The 25,454-nt window shown below is 42.4% G+C and overlaps 1 protein-coding gene across 3 annotated transcripts in view; it reads left to right on the top strand.

Annotated features, from left to right (window-relative positions):
• The window catches only part of LOC102309965 (PDZ domain-containing protein 4), a 52,496-nt gene that overhangs the window by 14,682 nt on the left and 12,360 nt on the right, over positions 1-25,454 (top strand). For 2 of the 3 annotated variants that reach the window (XM_005936620.3, XM_042226421.1), the window contains exons 3-8: positions 15,283-15,336; positions 18,047-18,149; positions 19,957-20,203; positions 20,329-20,413; positions 22,509-22,607; positions 23,342-23,404. In XM_005936620.3, the coding sequence (XP_005936682.1) occupies positions 15,283-15,336; positions 18,047-18,149; positions 19,957-20,203; positions 20,329-20,413; positions 22,509-22,607; positions 23,342-23,404 (651 nt within the window). The remainder of the gene's footprint in view (positions 1-15,282; positions 15,337-18,046; positions 18,150-19,956; positions 20,204-20,328; positions 20,414-22,508; positions 22,608-23,341; positions 23,405-25,454) is intronic. The other variant, XM_042226420.1, reaches the window with a different exon arrangement.

Raw genomic sequence — 25,454 nt, forward strand, 5'->3', positions numbered from 1 at the left:
TCGACCCAAAGAAGAAATTCATTTCAAGCAGGAGGGGCTCTTAGATTTATTTCTTTTATTTTAAGAGTAATTAATTATTACATTAATTATATATATATATTAAACTAAACTTACCAACAGATAATTATTTAAAGGACAGAATCTCCCCGTGCTAACAACCACAACTCATCATGCTTTCTAGCAACAACCGGAGAAAAGTGCCAAAAAATTACATCTTGCATTTACAAACTCTGTAGTAGTGCTAATATTACACACTGATCATTTTGATACACTTGCATAAAACTGTAATTGCTTTAAAAAACAGCAACAAAACAAACAGAAAAATCTATTGAAGATTCTTCAGTTTTCATGATTTTTATTAGACTCTCTGTCCTGATAAATGCATTTAGAGGTGCTGCCTCCTCCATCTGATACAGTGGCTGCACTCATGCATTACTGCCAGAAACAGCAGCAGCCAGTTATCTGCAGGTCTCTCTGTGTGGGTCTCTATTGGTGTGCACATATTACAGGAAAGCCTCGTTCTGTGAGTCAGGAACTGATAAAAGCTCTTATTTCCCACGCTTCAAAACTGAAAGCACCAGATTCCTGTGGCAAAAGAAAAGGTCTGAAATTAAAACTAGTGCATGTAGTAAAACGTCTGTATCTCATCTGTTCTCAGTCTCTGTTTTTCCATGAAGTCGTCCTCCACCTTCCTCGTGTTTGTCTCTTAAATGTAATCTCTACCACCGTCCTCCCTCCTGCTCTTTCTCCCCCCTTCGTTCCCCAGTAACCCCACTGCCTCTCCATCTCCGTCGCCTCCTCCACTCACTTCACTGTCAGATTTGTCTCAATGGGATGCTGTTGCCACAGTAACCAGGGTCATTAGGAAAGCTGTATTTATGCTTTCTCACACTGGAGTTGGCAGATCTGGTGTAATGAACACACGTGCATGCATGCGCGCGCGCACACACACACACACACACACACACACACACACACACACACACACACACACACACACAGAGCTGCTTTTATAACACACAGAGAAGAAGAAGGCGAGGTGAAAGATCCACAGACATGTGCCGTTAAAACATTTGTTCAGCAGATCAGAGAATCAATCAAAACACAAAAAGAGGAGAAGAAAACAGCTGATGGTGATTTTAAACACATTCATCTATTTTTTAGCTTCAATCTTACATTTTTATCATTTCTGCTCTTCTTCCACCAAAATGAGCCACGTTACATCCGTCTGTTCAATTCAGTTTTATTTATGTGATGCCAAATCATAACAGGAGTCACCACAAAGCGCTCAATATTGTAAGATAAATATCCCACAATGATAACCCCAATGATCAGACTTTGTACTTCGGTGACAGTAGGAAGGAAAACCTCCCTTTTAACAGGAAAAAGCTCTGGCAGGAGCAGGCTCAGGGAGGGCAGCTGCTTCCTGTCTTTATGCTAAGCTGTTCATAAACAGCTCTCTAAAAGAATACTGGCGATAATTTGTGTGAATTTCAGGGGCGACGACACCTCCTGGTTCTGTGTATATTTGCCTTCGTACACTACAAGCTGTTTGGTCTCAGTTTATTGAAAGTTAGATAGAAATCAGTTAAATATAGACAAAGAGTTCTGGGATGGATGTGTTTGTGAATGGGTGAACGAGACGTGCTGTAGTGCTGGAGCCCAAAGCTAAACACACACCGACTAAACAAAGTAAAAACAAAGCCTAACTGTTCAGCCCACAGGACACTTACACTGTCTGCTTTAACGCAATGAGCGCATCGGCCACTGGTGTTTCTTTTCTCTGTGGGACCGATTCTGCTGGTTTCTGAATGAAAAGAGTCAAATGTTCCAGTGATGTCATTTGATCTTCTATCGTACTTTTGTGTCGCAGTGATAGAAATGCTTCACTGTCTGACTCTCAGTCATTTCAGAATAAAAAAGAAAATCCTCTTTTTTACATCAATGCGTTTACATGTTGCTCTTTATTCTTTATTATCTGAGATTCGTCAAAACTGCATCAGTCTTAATGAGCTGCCGCCTCATTAGGCCTTCAGCAGCTGAAAGAAGCAACACTCCAGGGACCGAATCGGCCTGTTTGTGTTCAGCTGTGGATCTGAGTGGAGCACCAGGTGGTAACGTGTTGCTACCATTCCCATGCTGCACTGCTGCTGCACCGACAGGAAGTACTCATTGGAAAGAACTCAAGTCAGAGTTCAGAGTAGAAGACCGACTGATGAGCACTCGCTTCAGCAGCTGGAAGACTACATTTCAGAGGACTGAGCCAGCACCCAAACCTGGGTTTGATTAAATGTTCAGAAAATTAACGGCAAATTATTCTTGCCATTTGTCAGAGAAATAATTGGAAGGAGAGAATTTGAGCTCTGGGAAATTAAGGTATTTTCTTTCATAACATTTAATAAACAAAAAAAAATCACATTTTATTACAAATGTTAATTGTGGAGGCCTTAAATAATAAAACCCCTTTAAAGTATTACTTGTGTGACTGTTTCTCAGCTATTGTGTGTTGGCCTGGTGGGTCGGGGGGCGACACACACAAAACTTTCATTACATCACATTTGTTTTTCTAAAGGTCTCAGAGTTGGTTTAAAAAACTACAAAGAGATAAAATGATCCCAGAACATCCCCAAAATTTCCACAGCAATGACCACAAAAAACCAACCACACAGAGATGCAAAACGTCAGTCAATAACACAATAACATGCTTATCTTCCACCAGCATGTATGGGACATGAAGCTGATTGGACAACTGAGCACAACAGGGAGTAAGATTTGGGTTTAATAGCGCTGGAAGGAAAAAAAAGAGAGATTATTTGTGCTGCGTCTGCCAAACAATCGTGAATATCTTGAGCTAGCACCTGTACTTATTTTGCGGAAACGTGTACTAAACAACTGAATTTAAGAACTTGGTAAAATCCGAGCTTGCCCACAAGGACTTGAGCTTCCTGGAAACTTTATGTTACGACATTCTGAAGGCAAGTAAATGATTCAAAAGCTCGATAAATGAGGTGTAAGAGCATCTTCTGCAGGGACCCTGGAAATGTGTTTACAGTATAGAGGGTGTGAAATGTGTCCACAAACACCATCACTGGCTCAACATGAGCGTTAAAGGGACGTTGTTGTCAGAATCCATTATCTGTAACGACGGCTCACATCATCAGAGAAGCCCCCGGGGGATGAGGAGGGGGGTGGATGATGGCTTGGATCGGCATCGTGTTTACTGTGCAGTTATGAATCTTAAACACACAAGATGGAGGTAATCTATGTGTTAGTATTCAGATTATGTTATACAGTTAAACTCAGAGCAACAAAGCATCCATAACCAGCCGTCTTTATGCAGATATTAAACTCAGACAGTGCAGAAAGCTCTAAATCAAAGCTGTGAGGCTGGAAATGAAGAAAAAAGTTTTGCGTATCTGAAATGGATCTGTCAGAGACAGAGGCGGGAGCTGCTGGCATACCCCGTATGGAGCAGGTCTGGGTAGTTGGATAGGTTAAAATATCTCGTATCCGTCAGTTTATGAAGTAACAGCTTTCACATGTTTTTCAAACGCGTGAATGTTTCAAATTAAATGTAATCAAAATGTTCTTTTGTGTGACGGAGTCGGTCTGGCAGCTGCTGTAATTAGCCGAATCACCAACGAGGGGAAAAAGGTTTATGCACTCAGACTGTGGAGGTCCTGCATACTCAGAATGCTTGAAACCTCCAGTAACCACAGGTTTTATAGAGGTCAGAGGTCAAATGTGATGTGATATCAGCATGCGAACTATAATGTGATACTTCGAGTCCCCATATACCAATATCATTTCTTACATGTTGCCAGTACAGCAGATAGTTTTAAAGATTAAAGATTTTTCATGAAAGTTTGACCTTATTTGATCTTGAAGAAGAGGTCAGAGGTCAAAAGTGATACTTAGAATTTCTATTTAATGTAAATATAAGTAATACCATTATAAAATATGATTCCTTACTGTCACTTATTATCACTTTGACCTCCAGGTTAATCTATTCAACCTAAAGGAGAGGTCAGAGGTCAAATGTGACATGAGATTTTAAACGTTTACATGGTTCTTTCTGTATGTTGACAACACACAGAACACTTATAAATATCATAGTTTCTAGTTCTAAGGCCAATAAATCATCAAGTTGGATTTGAAGACGTCGGTTGATGTAACACAAAGATTCCTGCTAACATGACAAACATAATATTTTTCTGATGCTGCTCCAAATGTGAGTTGATCCTTTCAGTCTCTCATCTTAATAACAGAAAGAATGACGACGATGATGCTTTTGTTTTTCTCCTTCGTGGAAACCGTACTGCCATTTTCTTTTCATCCATTTGGATGCTGACAAGTTTGAAAGTTTGTGGCTGATGTGTGTGTGATACAACCTTCTGACCAAGTTTGTTAGCATTAGCTGACAACACAGCAGCTAACCCCGTCCTCAAAATACAGAATTGTGTCCTCATAGGGCTGCATCAGGGTAAAACTCTGCCAAATCAAACATGTAAGCACACCATCATCATCATCATCATCATCATCATCATCATCATCATCATCATCATCATCATCATCCTAACTGTTGTAATAAAGGTTCTCATGAAACCACGCCTAAACGTGATGACCTTTATGTGACTGCTGTGTGACTGCAGGAATGCAAAGTTGATAAAAGAAATGATTTTTAGGTCATGAATATTAAAACCCATCATTGCAGTAATGCATGTTTATGCGAGGGCAGTTTTATAGCAAGCAGTGTGGATTTACATAATGGGCACATGACTGAGAATCAGCAGAGATATGTTCTGTAATATGTGCCAGTGCCCATCATGTGCAGCTGAAAGCTAATAAAGCACAATCTGAATGATTTGTGTTCATATTTACATGCTACATGCTTTGTTTGCGCTTTCAAAATGAAATGTATGTCTGTATGCTGGTGTGAGCACCAGGGGCAGGCTGAACGATCCGAGCCACGACTCAGTAATATCGATGGTGGATGGATACGTCACAGAAAAGAGAAAAACTGAAGGAAGAAAGAAAAATGGTGATATTCTTGCGGGTGAGTTTTTCATAAACCTTTGGGAGCTCTGTTTGGAATAAACATGTTTCTGTTTACATACAGTCTTTTCCCATGGTGTTCATCGTGGGAACAAAATGCAGAATGTCTGAAACCAATGAAAAGAGTCTGCTCTCCCAAATCACACTCTCAGGTTCTTCTGTTTCTCCATTTATTTGACAGCAGGAGCAGGAAGTTGGCGGAGAGTTTGAAGTCCTTAAACTTTGGTCTTTGGTTCTGTGCAAATATCTTGAGCTGCATGTCTTTTTGCTTCCAAAGAGCTAGACATTTAGTTCAATTTAACTCAAAGTTACACACACACTCATGCTGGCTGTGTTTCCACACAAACTGTCTGTGAAGGTTCTCAGTCATCCAGGTCATCGTAGTCAAAGGAGCTTGCAAAGAAAAGCGTCTGGACTTCTTTAAGTTGCTTGAAGACGTTTCACCTCTCATCCGAGAAGCTTCTTCAGTTCTAAGGTCAAATGGTGGAGAGTCCCAGATATAAACCTAGTGGGAGTTTCCCCCCACAGAGGGACAAAAGGACCCCCTGATGATCCTCTAATCACCTGAGCCAAGGTGTGAAATTGGGTGCGGGCCCCAATCAGCCAGAGTTTCGGGTGGGTTCATTGTGAAACCTGGCCTCACCTTGTCATGCGAATTCCTGAGGTCAGATGGCCCAGGATGTGAGTGGGCGTTAAGGCGTCTGGGAAGGGATCTCAAAACTGGATTATAGATGGCAGAGAGTTGGTGTCGTAAAACCCCGCCTCTGTTCAAAGATGGTCGCTCACAGTGGACATAGATGGCTTCTTTCACTCCTCTTTCAAACCATCTGTCCTCTCTGTCCAAAATGTGAACATTGGCATCCTCGAAAGAGTGTCCTTTATCCTTAAGATGCAGATGGACTGCTGAGTCTTGTCCTGTGGAGGTGGCTCTTCAGAACACAGAAGAGCTTTTCTTTGCAAGCTCCTTTGACTTCCACACAAACTGCTGCTCTTAACTGATCTTAGAGTCAGCGACAGCTTGCCTCACACTCTGCTCTCCATCAGTCTTCCCACCAAGAGGTTTATCAAACAAACTGCAGAGCCTCAGCTTGACAACATCCAGTCTTTGTTAAGCGTGTGGACACTCCTGTGAAATGGAGACATGCTACAGTCCCTAATCGGATTTAAGTCAAGTGTAAAGGATCCGTGCAAACAGGCAGGAAGCTTCATGACTGAACGGTGTTTGAAATAACTTTGTTACATTTTCATTGAGGTTGATTTTTAGGTAAACTGGGCTGGCGCCGCTTGCCTTGTTTGTTCTGCATTTAAAGAAACCAAACAACTGGAGGACAAAAGAAGACGAAGAGTGAAGGTCATGTGGTCAGGAATCAGGAAAACAAATCTAGCAAAGGCCGGACACAGGTCCTGAGTGGAGACCAACACATGTCGTAGTTTAGTGTTGCATTTCAGGCAGGAGTGCTGGAGATCTCAAACACATCTGCAGTGCAGCAAAAGCAAACCTGCACAGAAACACACACAGAGCTCCATCATGGACTGACCTCCTCAGAGTGCAGACCTCAGTGTTACTGAAGTGTGGGATCATCCTGGCACTGAACAGCACGAAAGGCAGAAACATTCAAAGAAGAGCTTTGAATGTCCTTCAAGAAACCTGGAGAACTGTTCCTGGAGATCACTGCAAGAAATTACAAGAAAGCTGCAGTTAAGGAATAAAGGTGGTTAAACCAGACATTGACGTTTGAGCTTATTGGAATCGTACAAACTCTGTTTTGCTTTTATATACTGGATGTACATAAAAACATTTTCCTAGCAAAATATCAAGTACTTTTACCAGGTACTGTAGATGTGTTTCTCAGTGGGTGTGAGGGCCCCTCCCCCCTCTCCTCTTCCTGCCGGTGTCTGCAGATAAGGAGGATTGTTGGGCTAATATGGGAACGCCTGTGCACACTGCCGCTCAAACAAGCCCGGGGCACTTTCAGTCTGAACACTGTGTAACATTTTCCTCTGGTTACTGAATCCAAGGACATTGAAGGACGTAGGATTTAAGTCTGTTTGCTCGATGTGCCGGCGTTCCACCTTAAAAAACCTCTGATTAATCAGGGCCTGGTCTGAGACCGCCTCCACGTCACTGAATCCTCTTCTCCACAAATGTTTATCATTTTTCCTTCTTATTTATGTCTTTGTTAAAAAAAACAACCTAATAATTGGCATCGTTAAATGTACGTTTTCCCCTCTGTCACTAGCCACCAACTGACTTGGAAAAGTGCACACACATTTCCACACAGACACTTGAGTGGAGCAGTGCATTAAAGGAGGGCATCTCAAACTTGCATGAAACAAAAGCTTTCTGTAAAGCTAGAAACCATTAGAGAGTAGAAAGAGTGTTTTTGTGGTTGTTTGAGTAAAATGATCCTTAAAGAAAAGCTCTGGTCTGTAGCAGCAGTTGGGTGCCAGGACACACGCTCAGTGTGAAGACTGGTGAACTGGCTGGTGTGAGTCAGATCTCAGTTTTCAGTCTGGTCATTTATCTACATGCACATGGGCAACAGTCACATTTCTGCAGGGAGCTGATTTCTTCAGTGTCAGAGAGGTTCTTGTAATTGGGTAAAAGGATGAGGAAAAAGTATCCAGCTGTGTTTCTTCTTAAAGCCAGATGTGTCTACAGTGTCTGAGCAAAGTGCACGGCAACAGAGGCAGAGAAAGTATGGATGTGACAGCGGAGCTGGAGGGGAAAAGGATGCACACGTCCAAAACGATTTCCTCCTTCCAGAGGCTGAAGGAACCTGCTAGAAGTCTGAATATGTCGTTTTCCCTCCTTTGTAAAATTAGTCTCGTTCCATTAGTACATGTTTGTGTACATGCTGCCTCAGTGTTGGAAACTTAAACAATGGCACATGGACAACAGAGTCTCCAAACAAAGCTTACAGACTCATAATGGTCCTCTTTCACAAAGGGTCAAAGTTCACATTAGGAGGCTGGAATTCTGATTCAGTAAAAGGACCAGATGTTACAGTCCCTGATCATGCATTGCTTTAACTGGAGAAAATCTTAAAGGATGACTGTTAAGAGGAAAGCCCAGCAACTTTACCAGCAGCACACATCGTTGTGCGCCTCGACTTTCGGTCTTTAACCCAGGCTAATCTGCCATTTTTTCTTCCTTGGTTAGGGTTAGCGATTAGAGATCTGATCTAGATTATCATTTTAAAACGTGGGACACATCGTCAGTAGTGGACCTTGGATTCATCGGCTGTTTCGGCCGTTATTGCTAGACACCCTCATCCAAGGAGGCCCTGCCAGGGTTGATCAGGCCCCGGAGTGTCTCTGGAGTTACACCACGATGGTGGTTTAATTACTAGTAAAATGCTGTAATAGCTTCCAGCTAGTACTCTGCCAGTGTGGACATACGCTGCGTTTTCATTTTCATCCCTCTGATGTCCGTGTAGACTTCATGTGTTTCAGTAATTGTTGTTCTGTGTTTGTTGACCTGATTTCATAGCCCTGCAGAGTAGTTTGCATGTTGCTTTGTCATTTTTATAGACTTTCACTTCCACAGGACAACCCCGTCTCACTATTATGTCTCTGTACATAATAGTGAGATTGCAGACTGATGCTGCCAAAACACCAGCATCAGTCTAATTATCTCCAAACTTTATTGGGTTATGGTTCATAATGTTTCAGTTCACATTTAGTTTTCATGACTCACTGTTGAATATTCACCTTGTTTATTATTTTACTTTATTTTATTATTTGTGTAACTTTGATGTTTGTGCATTTTAAAATCCATACATTCACTTTTTAAACAATCTGTTTTCTCATCATCACATCAGACCAGAGCAGCACCTGCAGCACATCTTTCACTCTTTCCCTGCTCAACTCGTCTCAGCTCTTTTAAGATGAGAAACATGAGTCTGACATACAGCTGCCCATGAAAACCAAGCTCTTGCTGGATCGTTTCAATATCCACGTCTATGAATAGCCTGAATATGAGCTTTTATGTGATGCCCAAGCTGACCTTAGCAAACCGAACCATCAAGCTATCTGATCTTAAAATGCTTTTGTGAGTTGAGGAGCTGCTGGTTTCGATGCTGTTTAAAGACTTGTTGTTTCCTCCCGTCTGTTACAAACAGGCTCCATCAGTCAGGCCGACAACAAGGAACAGATGTTGTGTAGGAGGAACGTTGTGGATTATTGCTGCTCCGGCAGAAGCATCAGTGAAATGCCTGGAAGCTAAAATGGAAATGTTTGAATCATGAATCATAATTAAGAGTGTTTCAAGGAAACGCTGGAGGTTTTCAGTGGGTTGGAGCTCTGTGGAGACTCCACTCAATGTTGAACACAACAGATGTGATTTTGCTGTGAGAACGTGAGCTGAGGTGTTCGTGTGAACAAAGGTTGGACAAAGTGCGTCTGCGTTGTTTGACGGGACGTGTAAATGTGCACGTTTTTAGATTCTTAGATGTCTGTTCTTCAAAAAAAATGCAGTAACCAAGAAAAAAAAGTCACGTTTACTGAAATCCCGGCTCGATTTAAATGTAAACGTTGATCATAATAATCACGACTGAGTGTAATTTGAGTATAATGACTGAAAACAAGCTGGACGGTGTCCACTGAAGCCTGGCCCAGTTTCAGATGCTAGCTGTGTTTCAATCACACTTAATTTTGCTCATTGATTATTTAATGATTGCAGCGATTATGATTCATTTTTAAAGCTTTGAGTCTGGATCATCGTCACAGGTGTGAGCTGGGAGGACTTTTTAAAAGTTTCAATTACTTTTTATTTTATAATAATAAAGCTGAGATGTGGGGTTGCTATAGAGACACAGACCTACAGTCACCATGTTTGGATGCTCGATGTCAGTCTGTAAAAATATATTAAAAACGCTTGAAATAAATAAGAAACTCGGTGTAAGAAAGGCCTCTCTGGTGATTGGAAGTGTTTTGTCACTTCCTTCTTCTCTTTGGCCGAGTTATCTGTGTGAGCAGGAAGCAGCTGGTCATTACTGATGTTTTAAGTTCTGTGTTAAATAAAGATTTTTTTCTTATGTCAACCTGTCAGAAAACATTAATATCACTTAATTTTCAGCAGCACCAGTCTTAGTACCATCCTCCCCCTGCTAGCAGCTTCACTGGTTTACCATCACCTCGTTTTAATGGTGCTTGTTCTGCTTTGCTGAACAAAAATAATGGGCTGAATCTGTGTGAGGACGCCGGAGCAACAATTCTCAAAGTTCAGATTCAACTTTGTGTCTGACTTTTCACAGCCCGGTTAGGTTTAGGTTTGGTTAGTGTTGGTTAGGTTTGGTTAGTGTTGTTGCGTCACCCGTCCATGTGTCCATGTGTGCAAAGAGATTCTTAATCGCAGTCGTTTTATGGAAGCATTCAAAATAATGTTTTTGCTTTTTCTGCTCATAAATGTATGTGTAGAAATTAGAGACCTGTCCAAAAACAGGTGGATGCAGACTGACCACAGAGGCCGAGCATGCCGCTGCAGCAGCCCTCCTCTAAATGAAGTCAGTTCTCCACTGAGGGCCTCTTTGTAGTTTCCACTAATCTTCAGGTCTATTCTTCAAACCTCAGCTTGACTGCTATTAGACTCTGAAAGTCCAGATAACTGAAAGAGGTGAGAAAGAGAAATCAGAGTGCCATTCACTCCTTTTTTCATCTTCTTTGTCACCCATCCCCCATTTTCTCTCTTTCTACTCCTCATTTTTCTTGCAGTTTGTCCTGATTTCATCCTCCATCTCCTCTTTCTTCCTCTCTGACCGCTCCCGTCTCCTCCTGCTGCTCTCTCTCTCTCCCTCGGGTATGATTATAGTATCTCTGCTTTCCCCTCGGCGTGCTCTGAAATGAAAAATGGATCCCTCACACATCTCTCTCTCCTGTTTGTGTGTTCATGCACTATAGAGACCGGGTGGGTGAAAAAGATAAATGACAGGAGAATGTGTTCATGTGGAACTAGTTCTGCGTGTGTGCTGATAGATGTGGTGGAAGTGTGTGTTGATGGCATCAGTAAATAGTTAATGAGCAGAGAGAAGAAACGTGTTGAAGCCCCAGGAGCTGCTGATGCAAACCGAAACACTGAAAACACGGCAACAACAATACAGAACAATAAAAGGAGTCACCGGCGGCTCCACGTGCCACGACGATCAGAGCAGCTTAAAGCTGATGGGAGTCATTTTACTCAAAAGCCCAGCAGGCCTGTAAAGTCTCAGCGCACCGTCTGCTTCAGTGGCAGCTTTTACTCGTCTCTACTTTCGCTCTAATCAGTTCTGCTGCCTGTTTGCACGTCAAGTCCCATTTCAGACTCGGCTGTGACGGCCGTTTGTGTCAACCGGTAAACGTTGAGCCCAAGTGCAGGAATAATAGAGTCCAGTCATCCTTTTAAAGGTTTGTGTTCTTCACATGCCTAAAACTGCACTCTTCATGCTGAGCTTCCTGTGATGGATTTAGGGTTGGGGTTTTGTTAATTTGGTGTTATGGTACTATCATGTCATTAAGATAAGATGGGGCCTTTTATGTGAGCAGAAGGATTGTAAACCCGATTCTGTTTATGGGAGAACACATTTGTTTTTCTCGACAAACTGAACCTGCTGCGCCTATTAATTAAAAAGGAACACATCATGTGTTCTTTGTTAATATTGGCTGAAGAAGTCAGGAGCCAAACAGCAATGGAGTCTCCCCCACAGGGTTAAAAAGGATGATTTTAGGAATGCTTTCCACTTGTTGAATACAATCAATAATCCATCTTAAACACAACAGGCTTCTGATGGAGATTCATCCAGCTGAACTGAAAGCTCCATCGGATGTCGGGGTTCTCTCACGGGAAAAGTAGAAGGGCTGTTTCCAACAAAAGGCAACAGTCAGCTCTTTTCTCTCATTCAATTATTAATTTCACACTCCACTTAGCTGTGATTTCTGTCCGCCTAATGCGGCAGAGCCCAGTCAGGACGAGTCCTGTAGCCACACGTGCACGCCGCCGTAATGAGCCGGAGCGCGGCGGGGGGGGAATGTTTTGAGTGCTGTAATTATCATGGACAAGAAAATCACACACTCAGAGTCAAGTTCCACATCCACACAAACAAACACAGTGACGCCAGCGTGCTCATCAGCCGTGCCATCAGTGGCGACAGCTAAGACGCGCACGTCGCTCACGCACACGTAGCTCAACTTAAAAACCAAAAAGCAACTGTTTAAATATTAAATCTGCAACGTGAAATAATTAAATAGAAACATTCTGCCTTAAAACTTCATTACTTTATTTAAATGTGAAACATTCAGAGTCATATAAAAGGACTTAATGGTGCTCTTCAAAAAAATCCAACTCGCTCAGTTATTTTCCAACAAGCATTAAAACACAGGACACTTAAACATGAGCTCATAGCCTTTGTACAACACACTGAAGAGCAAATGTTTGTGTCCCATATGCACACACACACACACACACACACACACACACACACACACACACACACACACAAATGTTTTTAGTCAGTGCAGAGATTCCAGGCAGGCGTGTTTAATGGGAGATGAAACACACAATAACAGTGAGAGCCTGATAGATGATTGTGATTATTGACTGGATATTGACCGTCTCAAGCCTCATGTTCACTGACAAACACGTACAGATGCGCGCACACACACACACACACACACACACACACACACACACACACACACACACACACACACACACACACACACACACACACACACTGCCAGACAACCTGCAGAGGGCATGTAATGCATAACAATTAGCTCTGAAACAAAGGCAGGGAGGAGGAGAAGGAGTGTGTGCCTGTGTGTCTGTGTGGGTCCATGCATGTATCCATGAGCTGGTGTGTCTCACCTGGAAGTAGCAGGTTAGGCTGTACGTTTAGTTGCTTCCTGCATGTGTGTCTCCAGGCATTAGTTTGATGAGTGTGTGTCTGCACACATTAATCTGATGAGTGTTGACTCCAGCATGCCTGAGCAGCTAATAGATACAGTGAATTAATTATTACAGCACATACCTGTAGAAACACTGAACATTCTCATAAATAATTACCTGCATGTTCATTTCTAAGCAGATGTTTCCTTTAATATCTCCCCCCGAGTGACGGCTGCACACCCTCTGTTCTGCTTACAGCTGTATTACTTATGCTAATGTGTGCAGCTCATTGCGTAAATGCTTGTCACGAGCTGTTGATTGAGGCGGGAGCCAACTAGAGGTGAGCGGCTAGCTTGTAAATTGGCGTCTGTTCTGCCTTAAGTGTGCAAAACACTGTGTGGGTTTCATTTGACAGTTTGTGTGCTGTAACATGTGGCACTACACCTGAAGTCTGGACGTGGAGCAGGTCCCATCATAATGTCCACCATGAGGTTACTTAGTGGTAATGTTTTCACCAGGGCTAAAAATGCTAACAGGAACGGTGCTGCACTTTGTGACTTCACATGAAAACAGGTTTTCTGCTATTTTATATTTTTGTGCAAAATGCTACAACAGCCATGTTTGCACATCTTCCTGCTGCTGATTGCTCACCAAATGGGAGATAATTGTCTGATAATCATTTAAAACAGCATCAATAAGCAGAAATGCTTCATGAATGAACTCAGTGTAAAGCTCATGGTTCACTGTGAACAGATTGCCAGCTCCTCCCAGGGCTAACACAGAGAGGGCACCATTCATGCTCACACCCATGACTGAGTACTGTGAGCCAGAGAGAACCCACACAGCCCGCCCGTGGATTCAAACCCAGAACCGTCCTGCTGTGAGGCAGCAGAGGCGCTTTTCTGATGTCATCTGAGCCTTTTGGTTCAGTTTGTAACATTGAGGGTGGCGTCTTCCTAACACTGCATGAATAGCTTAAAATGACTGAAGGCTACCCTCAGAGTACAGGATAGGAGTACTGCATGTTGTTCCCGAACAATAACATGAAAAAATACCAGTTATGAATAATTCCAAAAGTAATTAAACTGCAATTAATTGAGTAAAAATACACAGATGGAGAAAAAATGTTTAGTGCAGGTGAAGATGTTGTGTTTCAGATGTTGAAAGGTGAGAAAACTGATTTGTGATAGAAAAGCTGAACACAGACAGGAGCGACGTCCTGTTTGTGAGACGCCTCCTTTTCTGATCCAGACCAAAACAAAAACCGGGAGAAGTGTTTGATCACAGCTCTCCAACAGCGACACCAAAAATCCACAAAGATCCTCAGCGGAGCAGAAGCCCCTGTTTTAAGCTCAGCTTGTCAGAACGATTCTGTCGAACATGGCTATAAATCTGTAAAGTGCCAGAGCACAAAGGCAAAACAGTGGTTTGCCATCATCTTAGTGACGTCTATTCGACTCATTTCCAGCACATCATAATGATAATATAATAATGGATTGGATTTATATAGCGCTTTTCAAGGCACCCAAAGCGCTTTACAATGCCACTATTCATTCACTCTCACATTCACACACTGGTGGAGGCAGCTACAGTTGTAGCCACAGTCCAAAGACATGCAGTCAGGTTACACGGTGATTCTCTACAGGAGTAAATGTGACTGTGAATGTTTGTCTGTGGCTCTGTGTCAGCCCTGAGACGCTACCTGACTAAGGTGTGCCCCCAGCCCCAGACAGGCTCCGCCCCCACACGACCCTGAATTGAATAAGCAGAAGAAAATGAATAGATGGATGTAATGCTCCTTTAGTGCAGCCCTCAGTTCAGCCTCTCCTCTTCTTTTGTTTGGCTGCTCCTCACAAACAGCAGGTGGGTGGAGCTTCTTACACCACCTCACGATGACATCACACAGATCAAAAAGCAGAAGTGTTTCAAGCAGTCAGACAGAGTACTTCTACACACACTGACCGCATCATTATTACAAATGCATAAAATCAGCAACAACAGAGGTGTGCGTCCAGTTTGTAACAAAATACAGAAAAACATTTATTTACGTTTATTTTATTTTTAGACGTCATTTCATTGTTAAAAACATTAGACCCTGATTGTGTTTGTGCGCCTTTTATTTCATAGCCTTTATAAAATAACAGGTGGAAAAAGGAAATATTTGAGTGGTTTTTAAACACCGTGCAGCCAATGAGGAATGTTACACCTAAAATGTGGAAAACCCTTCGGAAACATTAAATCTCTCCATGTGTTAGACAAGAAAAGAAAAAAAAGGAATTTTGTCTCTTTTTCTGTTCCTGGACAAACTCCAGGGCGTCTCTGTGACCTCACTGACCATCAGTCTGTGTCTTTCTCTCTCTTAGCAGAAAGGCTGGAGTAGCTCCCTGCGGCCGATGGACAGACACGGAAACGTAAAGGTAGATCTCACTGCTGCCATCCGTCAGCTTCCAGTGATCCTCCTCCGTGTCTGACTTCTCTTCCTCTTTGCCTGCTGTCCCGCTTCCCTCCATCCGCCTTCTATCTGTCATCTTTAATACGGTTCCACTCCCATAAAGCTGATGACAGATAGAGAATATTTCCTCCCACTCTGCCGCCTACACAGTTTTTAATAACTGATTTATCGGAGGAAGGTCTGATAAGTGTGCGCCAGCTCTCTGAGCTACCAGAAGCTCTCTTTCATGTTTCCACATCTACATTTTAAGCTTTCTGTATTCACTGCCTCCATGTTTCAACACCTTCCTTTACTCTTACAATACAGCTTCCACCTCTGATTCCAAAACCTTTAATCTCACAGGAACAACATTTTAAATAAAAAGCCTTCAGCAGAATATTACACAGTGACAGGTGGAAAGACTTGGCTTAGAATATTTTATTAGAGAATAAATAAGCGGAGTGTTTTCTTCAGTTTTCTGTTGGGCTCTATCACTGTTTCTCTTTAATAAGATCAGAGAGGTTCAAAGTTCAGTAAGTGACTGAGCAGCAGTCATTCTAAACAGAACCCACCAAGAAAGTTCCCACCTCATCCACTCACAGCTCGGGTCCTTTACCAGAGGCCTGGGAGCTTGAGGGTCCTGCGCAGTATCTTAGCTGTTCCCAGGACTGCGCTTTTCTGGACAGAGATCTCCGATGTTGTTCCCGGGATCTGCTGGAGCCACTCGCCTAGCTTGGGAGTCACCGCACCTAGTGCTCCGATTACCACGGGGACCACCGTCACCTTCACCCTCCACATCCTCTCGAGCTCTTCTCTGAGCCCTTGGTATTTCTCCAGCTTGTTCCTTCTTCCTGATGTTGCTGTCATTGCGAACCGCTACATCAACTACAGCCGTCTTCTTCTGTTTGTCTACACCCTCCTGCTATGTGCTGGATTGTCTCTGGGGCATCTTTACACAGGCTGGGGTCCTGCCTGGTGTGATAGACCCCAGCCTCTATGGATCCGTGCTCAGAGGTTATATATACACATATATATGAAGCATAGTGAAAAACACCACAACATTAAACACATCCAGTATTAGTGAGCTTTTAACAAAGATAAGCATCAGATTAGATGTTGATTCTTCATACAAGAAAATAGTTTAACACAACTCAAAGAATAAAAAGAGCCTGATTGAATTAAATAAAGTAGAATTTATTCTTTTCTTTTTTCCTCCTTGTTTTAAATGTGTTTTTGTTTATTGATTTTAATCCAAATGCATGTCCATGAGTTTGGCTAAAGGCTGTTTGAGTTCTTTTTCATCAGCCTCTGTGTGCAGACTTCCCTCAGGACAAAATCAGAGCTGGAGCAGATTTCCAGCTGTGTCTATCGTAAATGTCTCCATCTTCTATTATATGCAACACTTCCTCCTACAAAATACATTAATCATCCAACTATAATCAAGTGACTACTCCTTTTTCCTGATTTCTGTCATTTTCTGATTTTATTTTGAAAAGTTTTATTAAAAATGTATTTAGGGAAAAAACGTTTGTTAGACTCACAAAGCTTTTAAAAACCAAACGGATTCATTCAGGTAACCCACAGAGACCCCGGCGTGCTCTATCCTGGTTATTAGTCGACCTTGAAACCTTTTTCTGGTGCTCCACCGCCACCATTTTACTTAATCAGATTCCTCAAACACCTGATTTCTAAATTCGATTCATTAATCACAGCTTTTGTTCGTCTGACTCATTATTCCTTTTGCGGTTGGTCCTGGTTTGTCGGGAGCTTTTCTGACTCATCACCATGCTTCCACTTTCATTCTCAGGAAACGTGAATATGAAATATTAGACTCTGCTATTTTATATTCAGCACGAGGTTTCAAAAACTGATCATATACGAACATCTGCTGTTGATATTAGAGGTGAATCCTAATAACGGCACAAAAATGACAGACTTGTATTTCTGAAAGTAGATGATTGTTGTTGTATTTACTGCACCGCCCCACAGATGATCAGCTTTTCCTGCTGGTCTCAATACTGCACATAAAGATATTTCACTGCTTTGCAGGCAGACTTTTCCCTTTAGCACCACAAACAGCAGAATAACAACATTTCTCCTCCCTACTAAATATAAGAGCAGATAAATCAAACCAGCATCCTTCTGGTTTGTCTGTTCAGTCACACTTTACTCTTTCAGTGTTTCCTCATTCAGATCTGTTTGTAACAGAATCTCATGATGCTTTTACAGTTTGTTCTTTGAAGACTGAAGCTGTCGGTCTGGGTTAAACTTCTCTTGTATCTGCAGCTGCTGGAACTTCACTCTAAACTTCAGCTGCAGCTCAGAAAGCAGTGTGACATCAGACACTAACCCAGTGGTATACAACCGTTCACTCCTCCAGGAAAGCGTTCATTGTGTAACAATCACTTATAAATGGGCTGTGACTGACCCACAGACACTCAGTGGGCGACAGAGGCTGACATTCTTAGAAAGGTTTCCGTCCTCCTGTAAGTGCAAAGTGCTGCAGCTGTGGTGCTTTGAATGATCTCTGTAGATCAGCAGCGACTCAAACGTCTGTGATATGATGCTAAATTATTGTGTCTGCACACATTTCATCACCGTCTCTGATTTTTGTTTTCCTTGTGAACTTAATTTATTCTTCATGCGTTCATTGTCTGCATATAAATGAAGCTGGATAAACCTGCATTCTTCTTTAGCTCAGAGGAAGAAGACCCTCTCAGCTGCCGCTAGACCGATCACAAAACTCCCAGGAGCCTTTGAGCCAGTCTGGGCTGGGGTGCAAAAGTCACAGGAGGAAAGGTAAACAGTTTATCAGATATTAGACACATGCAAGAGCACAGACCGTGTCAGTGCTTTTACCTGCTTCTTTCACAGGTGCTTCCTCCTGTCTTTGAAGTTTTGTGTTTCTGTCAGACACAAATCCTTTTTCCTTTCTTCCCGTCTTTTTCCGTCTCATCCTCACTTCTCTTCCTCACTTTTAGCCCAAACCACACTTAATGCTCGCCCTTTCACCGTTCCCATATTCTTGCCTCATTACATCTCAGCTAATCTTTTCATCCTTTTCTTTTCGTTCTGCCTCATTTAAGCTAATGTTGCAGCTCTTGCTTCTGATATTTTATCTGTCTCGTCTTTCTCCCTCATTTCTTTAAACTTTTCATCTCTCTCGCTCTTAGCATCAAGTATTCGTGTCATTGCTGCAGTTCAGCCATCTTTTCTGATGTAACTGCAGCGTTTTAATATCCGTGCCTCTGTTTCACTATCACTCACGTCACCTGCCTCCTTTCAAGTCTGCTCACTTCAGTTACTCGAGCAAACAGTTGCTGATGAAAACACATGTATGCAACATTGTGCAATATTACTATGAAAAACATACAGTCACCTGTGAGCCACACATGATGACAGTGGGGAAAAAGAAAAGACCTCCATCAGTAGGTAACATTTCAGACAACTGCAAAGTGAAAGCAAGGCAATCGAGAGGTCCCACAGCCAGTGAACGCATCTACTGTCACTTGGTCCTTTCATATGAGTCACAGTTAGCCCGGATTAGGCTCTAAATCAGCCACCACAGCAGGACTTAGTGAAGGCCAGTATCATGGTTTGATTCAAAACCTTTGACCGGGAGGGGTGGGGTCATCTGCTGCGACCGGTTGGGGTGAGAGAAGGAAGACAGGATAAAAGACTTATAAATGTAATGCAGCTGTTATTGAGGACGGAGAGGTGATTTGTGTTTGTGAGCAAATCTCCAGCAGATAGAAAAGACAGTCCAGGTCTGATGTGGACGAAAATGTTGGTGAGCAACAGATCACAGGTGCAAATAGTCTGTAAATGCTGGGAGTCTGGGTTTATGGTGTTCTACAAAAAGGTGAGATTTCCATTTCTCTGTAGAGCTTCTGAAGGTCAGCTGAGTAAATCTGAGAAAAAGCAAAGCCTGAAATGTGAAGGCAGCGTTTGGCTTCAGATGGACTGCTACTTTGTGTGATAGCAGGACGTCTGAACTCTTCATCATGTTAGACGCCACCTCTGAAGGTTGTAGCTCAAAGCTGCTCCTTTGATTTTGCTGACCTGATCATGCACCACCAACCTGGGACTCTCCACCATTTGACCTTAGAACTGAAGAAGCTTCTCGGATGAGAGGTGAAACGTTTTCAAGCAACTTAAAGAAGTCCGGATGCTTTTCTTTCCAAGCTCCTTAGAAAACATTCTCAGGTTCACAGTTGGAAGAGTAAGACAAAGACAAAATGAAAGGTTGGAGCTAGAAGTGACCAAAAGGATAGGAGTGTGTAACCCAGTTAACATTTATTTCTGCTATAAAGTCAATCATTCTCATATTAGAGTCTAATGAGGAAGGGCAGTTTTTAACACGTCTACGTGAGTTACACTTTTCACATCTTTCTGCTGTACATGATAAGCCTGGGTTAGCAATAAGCACCCCAAATTATAACTACTTGTTTGGATACAGTTTGTTTGGACGTGGTTCCATGTGGGACATCTTCAAATCATCACAAAATATTATAACGTGTAAATTTCAGTTTGTCCCAAGAGTTTCAGTTTAAACTCGGCTCCCTCCGTCATCTGTACTCCTGAATCTCCTGCGTCTCCTCCTCAGGTACGTTGGTGTGCGGAAACGGGACGGTCAGCTCCTCCGTCTCTTCTGTTGCCATGGTAGCGATCCCTGACTGTGTTGACAATGCAACGCAGACTGACATCAGTTTCCAGAACACTCTGACCCTGGGGAGAAGCAGAGGTCACCATCACCACCACCACCATGGTGAGGGAGGCTCCTCTTCTCCCCCACCACCTCCTCCATCACCTCCCCTCCCTCACCTGGCAGTGCCGTACGAGATCAATGAGTTGTACGTTCTGACTCGTGGTCATTTCTTCACACTAAAACAACATTGATTTAAAACTTTCCACAAATGTCTCAAACACTGGACACGATGGTGATCGGTTCCTCTGTCCCCCACCTCTCTGTCTCCAGCTGTGTGTTTGAATACAACGACCCCAATGACTACTTTGATGTATCCAACCACGAGGTGGACAGGCAGGATGACCTGGAATATGAGGTGAGAAAGCTTCAGCTGCATTTCCAACAACCAAATGACACAAAATGAAAATGCTCCAAAAATTCCTTCGGCAGTTTTTCCCATTCACTAACACAATGGTTGTCAACCTTTTTCAAGCACTGGACCCCATCCTGAGAGGAACCTCCACATACCCAGAGGCAAATTTCTGACTCCATGAAATTTACATGCACAAAGCCACATGCAAGTCACTTATCCTGATGAATATGTCTGGAATATAAAGCAGGGCTCCCAGCTGTGGTTCATCATGTCAGCTCAGAGCAAAGACTCAATTTTCATGCATTTTCAATCACGTGTCTCCCCTGTGAAAGCAAGACAGAAGATACCATTCACTGTTTCACTGCATGTGAAGGATATCCAGAATAAGACTGAAGCACATTGGTTGGCCTGGTTGTGTTCACATTTTAATTTGATCCATATGAGCCACACAGTGGATGGATTTGACTGCAGCGTAGGAGACGGTAGTTTACGTCTCCGAGACAAATCTTTGTTCGTTGGTCTGGAGATAATTTTGCACACTGATGCATATTAAGACTTAAAGTAGCACACTCTCTATTTGAGACCAAACTAAACTGTCTACTGCGCTCACTCTGCATGCACCTTTGTGGGCGACATTTCCATCGATCCACATTTTCTGTTGCTCATCCAGGACGGGTTTCAGCAGTCGCCTCCAGCTGTTCTGGTGGGACACCGAGCTGCTCCCATCCCTGTCCAGGGTGCCTTTGAGCCTCCTCCCTGCTGACCTCAGCCTCACATGACTGCGGTGTAGTTCATTAGTACTCTGATACTAGTCTGTTTTTAATTTATGAAATTAACTTGTGTATAATATTCATCAGTATCAGATTTAGTATTTTTGCATTGTCCTTTTCTCATGGTGGAACCAGTGAAATGATCATTCTTTTAAAGGGAGCATGAAAAAAGACGAGGAAGATGTCAGAGATGAAAAAAATCACTTGAAGTAAAAAATATAAGAATTCAGACATTTATACCTGTGCAGCAAAAATCAGGCCATCGAGAGCGTGACTGAAACAAAATGACTTATTTTGTGAGTAAAGGTCAGATCCGTCACATTTTTGGTGTATAAATATCTAATGAGCCGCTGTTTTAGGCTGAATGGACGCTTTTCTTTGTTTCTGCTGCACTGGTTTGACTGTTTCCTCAGACAAATGACAGTTTGGTCATTAGAGAGGTCAGCAAAGTGGAAACGTCTTTTCCAGCTGGTATATCAGAGACTTCCTCTGTCATTCAGTTCTTCAAATTACAATCGTTAGATAGCGTGCCCCCTTACTTACATCCTTATCTCTAGATTTAATTGCCTTCCTTGAATTTCATCCTTCATTTCCTTCCTAAATCACCTTCTCCTCTCTGTCCATTTCCTCTGTTGATGCCCTCCAGCTAAAACCAGTGAGGTGATTGCTGGATATATGATGGTCTTAACTGGTCTTTACAAGCCTCATCCTATTATTGATGGTTTGCGGTGGTCTTTGAAGAGCGCTCACTTGCTCTGTCTGCTCAGTTTTATCCTTCAATAAGGTTTCTGTTCAAAGTCAGTTCGATCAGACATTTTAATCGTTTTTTGGAATTTTTATCACATTTTTCTGACCTCATTATCGCTCCTAACCTTTTTATTTGCCCTCTTGTTCCCCTCACAAACATGGATGCTCTCACCCTTCAACATATTTGTCACGTATAAATTATTAGCAAGTTCTGTGTGTCAGCGTATGAAATACAGTGAAAGAACAGACAACACAAACTTTATCTGATCAGGTCTGTGTGAAGTTTCAGGTTATGGGTCAGTAACTTTAGAAAAGCATTTGGGTCTGTTAGAGTGGATGGACTGAGAGCCTCAACAGTATTTCAAATGTTCAGATACAAAGAGCAGTGAGATTTTTCACAGGCAAGTCATGTTGGACCGTTTCAGCTTTACACTGAGCTGTAAAGGAGACGGGAGCCACTCAGACAATATTCATGATAATAACTGCTTCACACTTGCAGAATCAACAAACAAACAAAGCTACGTGAAGAGCTGCGAGGCTCACCAGGAAGCAACTAACAGTGTTACCTGTGTTTCCTGCAGGAGGTGGAGCTGTACAAGTCCAGCCAGCAGGAGAAGCTGGGTCTGACGGTCTGCTACAGGACGGATGATGAGGAGGATCTTGGCATTTATGTTGGGGAGGTAACAGGAGACAGGAACCTATCTTCTTTTAGCCCTTTATTTGAAAGTCATTAGTGCATTTACTAATTCACTCTCTAAACTCACTCTCTAGTAGTTTTTCTGTACATCATTTGGTAACACTTTATAACACGACCCTTGAATAAGGCGCAAGTACCCTGTACTTATGTGCAGTTTGAGGGCAGCAAGTCAGGCTTTTTCAGAAAACAATAAAACAAGTACACTGTAAGTATCCTGTAGTTTCTATGGTGTGCTTTGTGTTATGCAGTGACTAAGGTTCTAGTATCCTGTACTTATGATTTTACAGGGTACATGAGATGTAAAATGGGGAAATATTGCTTGATTTTCTGGAAATTTACCATGAAATGACCCAGTACTTAAAATTTTATTTTTTGTTATTATTTTATTGTTTCCTGTAAAACTAAAAACAAAACTGCGCATAATCACAGGGTACATGTGGTCTAACAGCGTAATTATTTTATTGTTTCCTGCTAAAACCTGACTTGCTGCCTGCAAGTACAGGGTACCTGCGCCTTATTCACGGTGTTCTAAAGTGTTACCGCTCATTTAATGCATCCATTTAATGACTTCATTCATTACTTCTTAGAACCAGCCTCTCCTAATTTCTATTAATTAGTCCAGCCTATAGTGACTTACTCATGTATTTATTAATTTATTATCAATGCATCTCTTTCCTAACTTATGAGGTAATGTATCACTTCTCACTTTCATGCGAGGTTAATCCAAACAGCATCGCAGCCAAGAACGGACGCATCAGAGAGGGCGATCGAATACTGCAGGTACGCAGACTCAAAACAAAAGGGAGGTGATTAAGAAACACTTCCACACTTTCTACAGAGCACAGTTATTAATAAACACAGGTGTTGTTTTTAACTGATTTGAAATTTTGAGTTTCGTCCTTCAGGTAAGTCAAAAACACGTCCTCCAGAAATAAAGCACAAACGTGTCCTCTCCCAGATTTAATGACTGTGAGGGTTAAAACAGACTCAGATCGAACTATGTAAATTTATACCTGCGACCCCTGGGACACTTCTGTCCAATCAGAGCGAGCTGTCAGCAGCCCAGTTACTGCTTCCCTAAAAATAGACTGCCAGAGAGAAATGGTGGGGGAGACAACATGTCACCCTGCGCTTCCACCGCTGCTCCTGAAGGCTGTGTGCAGACACTCGGAGACAAAAGGTGAACTTAAATACAGCTTTAATGCTGAACTCCAAAAAGGTACCAAAACTAAGACTCCAAGGTAAACTTACACAAACAGAACACACAGCAAAATAAGGATAGATGGCGACACAGAGAAACACAGGGCTTAAATACACAGAGGGAGCAATCAGGGAAAGGGTAACAGGAGGGAAACACAGCTGGGGCAACTCAGGCCTAACGAGACAAAGGAAGCACAACCAGAGACATTAACATGAGACACAGACTTTCAAAGTAAAACAGGAAACATAACACAGACTCACAGGCAGGCACTGCAACAGAGGGAACAGAGACGTAGAACGACACAGCGATACAGCAACAGAACAGAACCCGAAAACACAACTGTGACAAAGAAACCAAACGACTGGAAGTGATAAACAAAGCAAAAATCAAAGTCCAATAATAATTCAATTCAATTTTATTTACATAGCGCCAAATCACAACAAAAGTTGCATCAAGGCGACTTTCTTTGTCGTTTAATAATGAACACTCAGAACTCTGGGTCGACGACCCAGGCACCCCAACAGTTCCTCTCTGTTTGTCAGAGAATAGAGACCAGCATAACACAGCTGGCAGTCAATCTTAATGTATCTCATTCTATAGTTCTTGTGCATGAACGCTGTGCATATGAAACAGCTGCTCTAAAACACAGTGATGGTGAGACGCAGTAAAATAAAGGTAATTAACCTCGAGTCCAGACTAAAAAGGAACCAAATTTGAGTTAGACGTTGTTTGTAATCTGTTACAGAGTGAATATAGACTTAAATAACAAACAGTCAGCTCCTGCTGCCAACATGATGCAGGAAGGAGAAAGAAGAAGGTGTGAAAGCCTGATGTCAAGTTTTGAAATGTGAAAACAGGAAGAAGGATCCCAGAGAAGACGAGCGAGGACAGCTTCGTGCTTTAAGTGAAAACGGGACTCGCAGTAGGGGAATCAAAAAACAGGACAAACAGGAACTACAGGACAAGAGCAGACCAACAAAGGAAATGAGAAGGACACTGCAATCTGAAAAGCTGTCAAATGAAAACGGTATAAATAGAAAAAACACAAACACGTCACCTACAAACTCGGAGCTTAAAACGACCTGCTTGATGGCGTATCGATGCCCAGGCTGCCGTCACCGGCGATGACTCAATAAATCTCTTCATATCAGAAATATGTGCAGGCATTTTTCCCGACAGAGGAAATGTGGAGACAGCACCATGGAAACCAAGTAAACAAAGCTTAATAAAACAACAACTGTGTTTTTAACAATAAAGTATTTTAAGTGCCTAAATTGAACAAGTCATTTTAAATTGTGGACATCTCTGCGGTGCACGATCAAGCCTCACATAAGTGGTAGGTGAGCTGTGCTTCCACAGCCCTCCCACCACCAAATGCAGACCTACAAACATACATGAGCACATTAAAGGCTGTCACTATTTTACCAACCACTGTTAGGCTACCGTGAGGTTGGGCCATCTGCAGGAGCTTTAAGGACATGGAGTCTGTGGCTGATCCGTTTCATGTGTGGTTCTTCATGCTTTACGGAGTGCTAACTAATGAAAACCTCACACTGAGGCTACTGTCTGCTTATCATTGTTGAATCCTTAATGCTGATTTAGATTTCCTCTTCATGGGAAGCCCCCAAA

This window comes from Haplochromis burtoni, unplaced genomic scaffold, assembly GCF_018398535.1.
Source record: "Haplochromis burtoni strain Fernald_Lab_line unplaced genomic scaffold, NCSU_Asbu1 Contig_211, whole genome shotgun sequence".
Lineage (NCBI taxonomy): Eukaryota > Metazoa > Chordata > Actinopteri > Cichliformes > Cichlidae > Haplochromis > Haplochromis burtoni.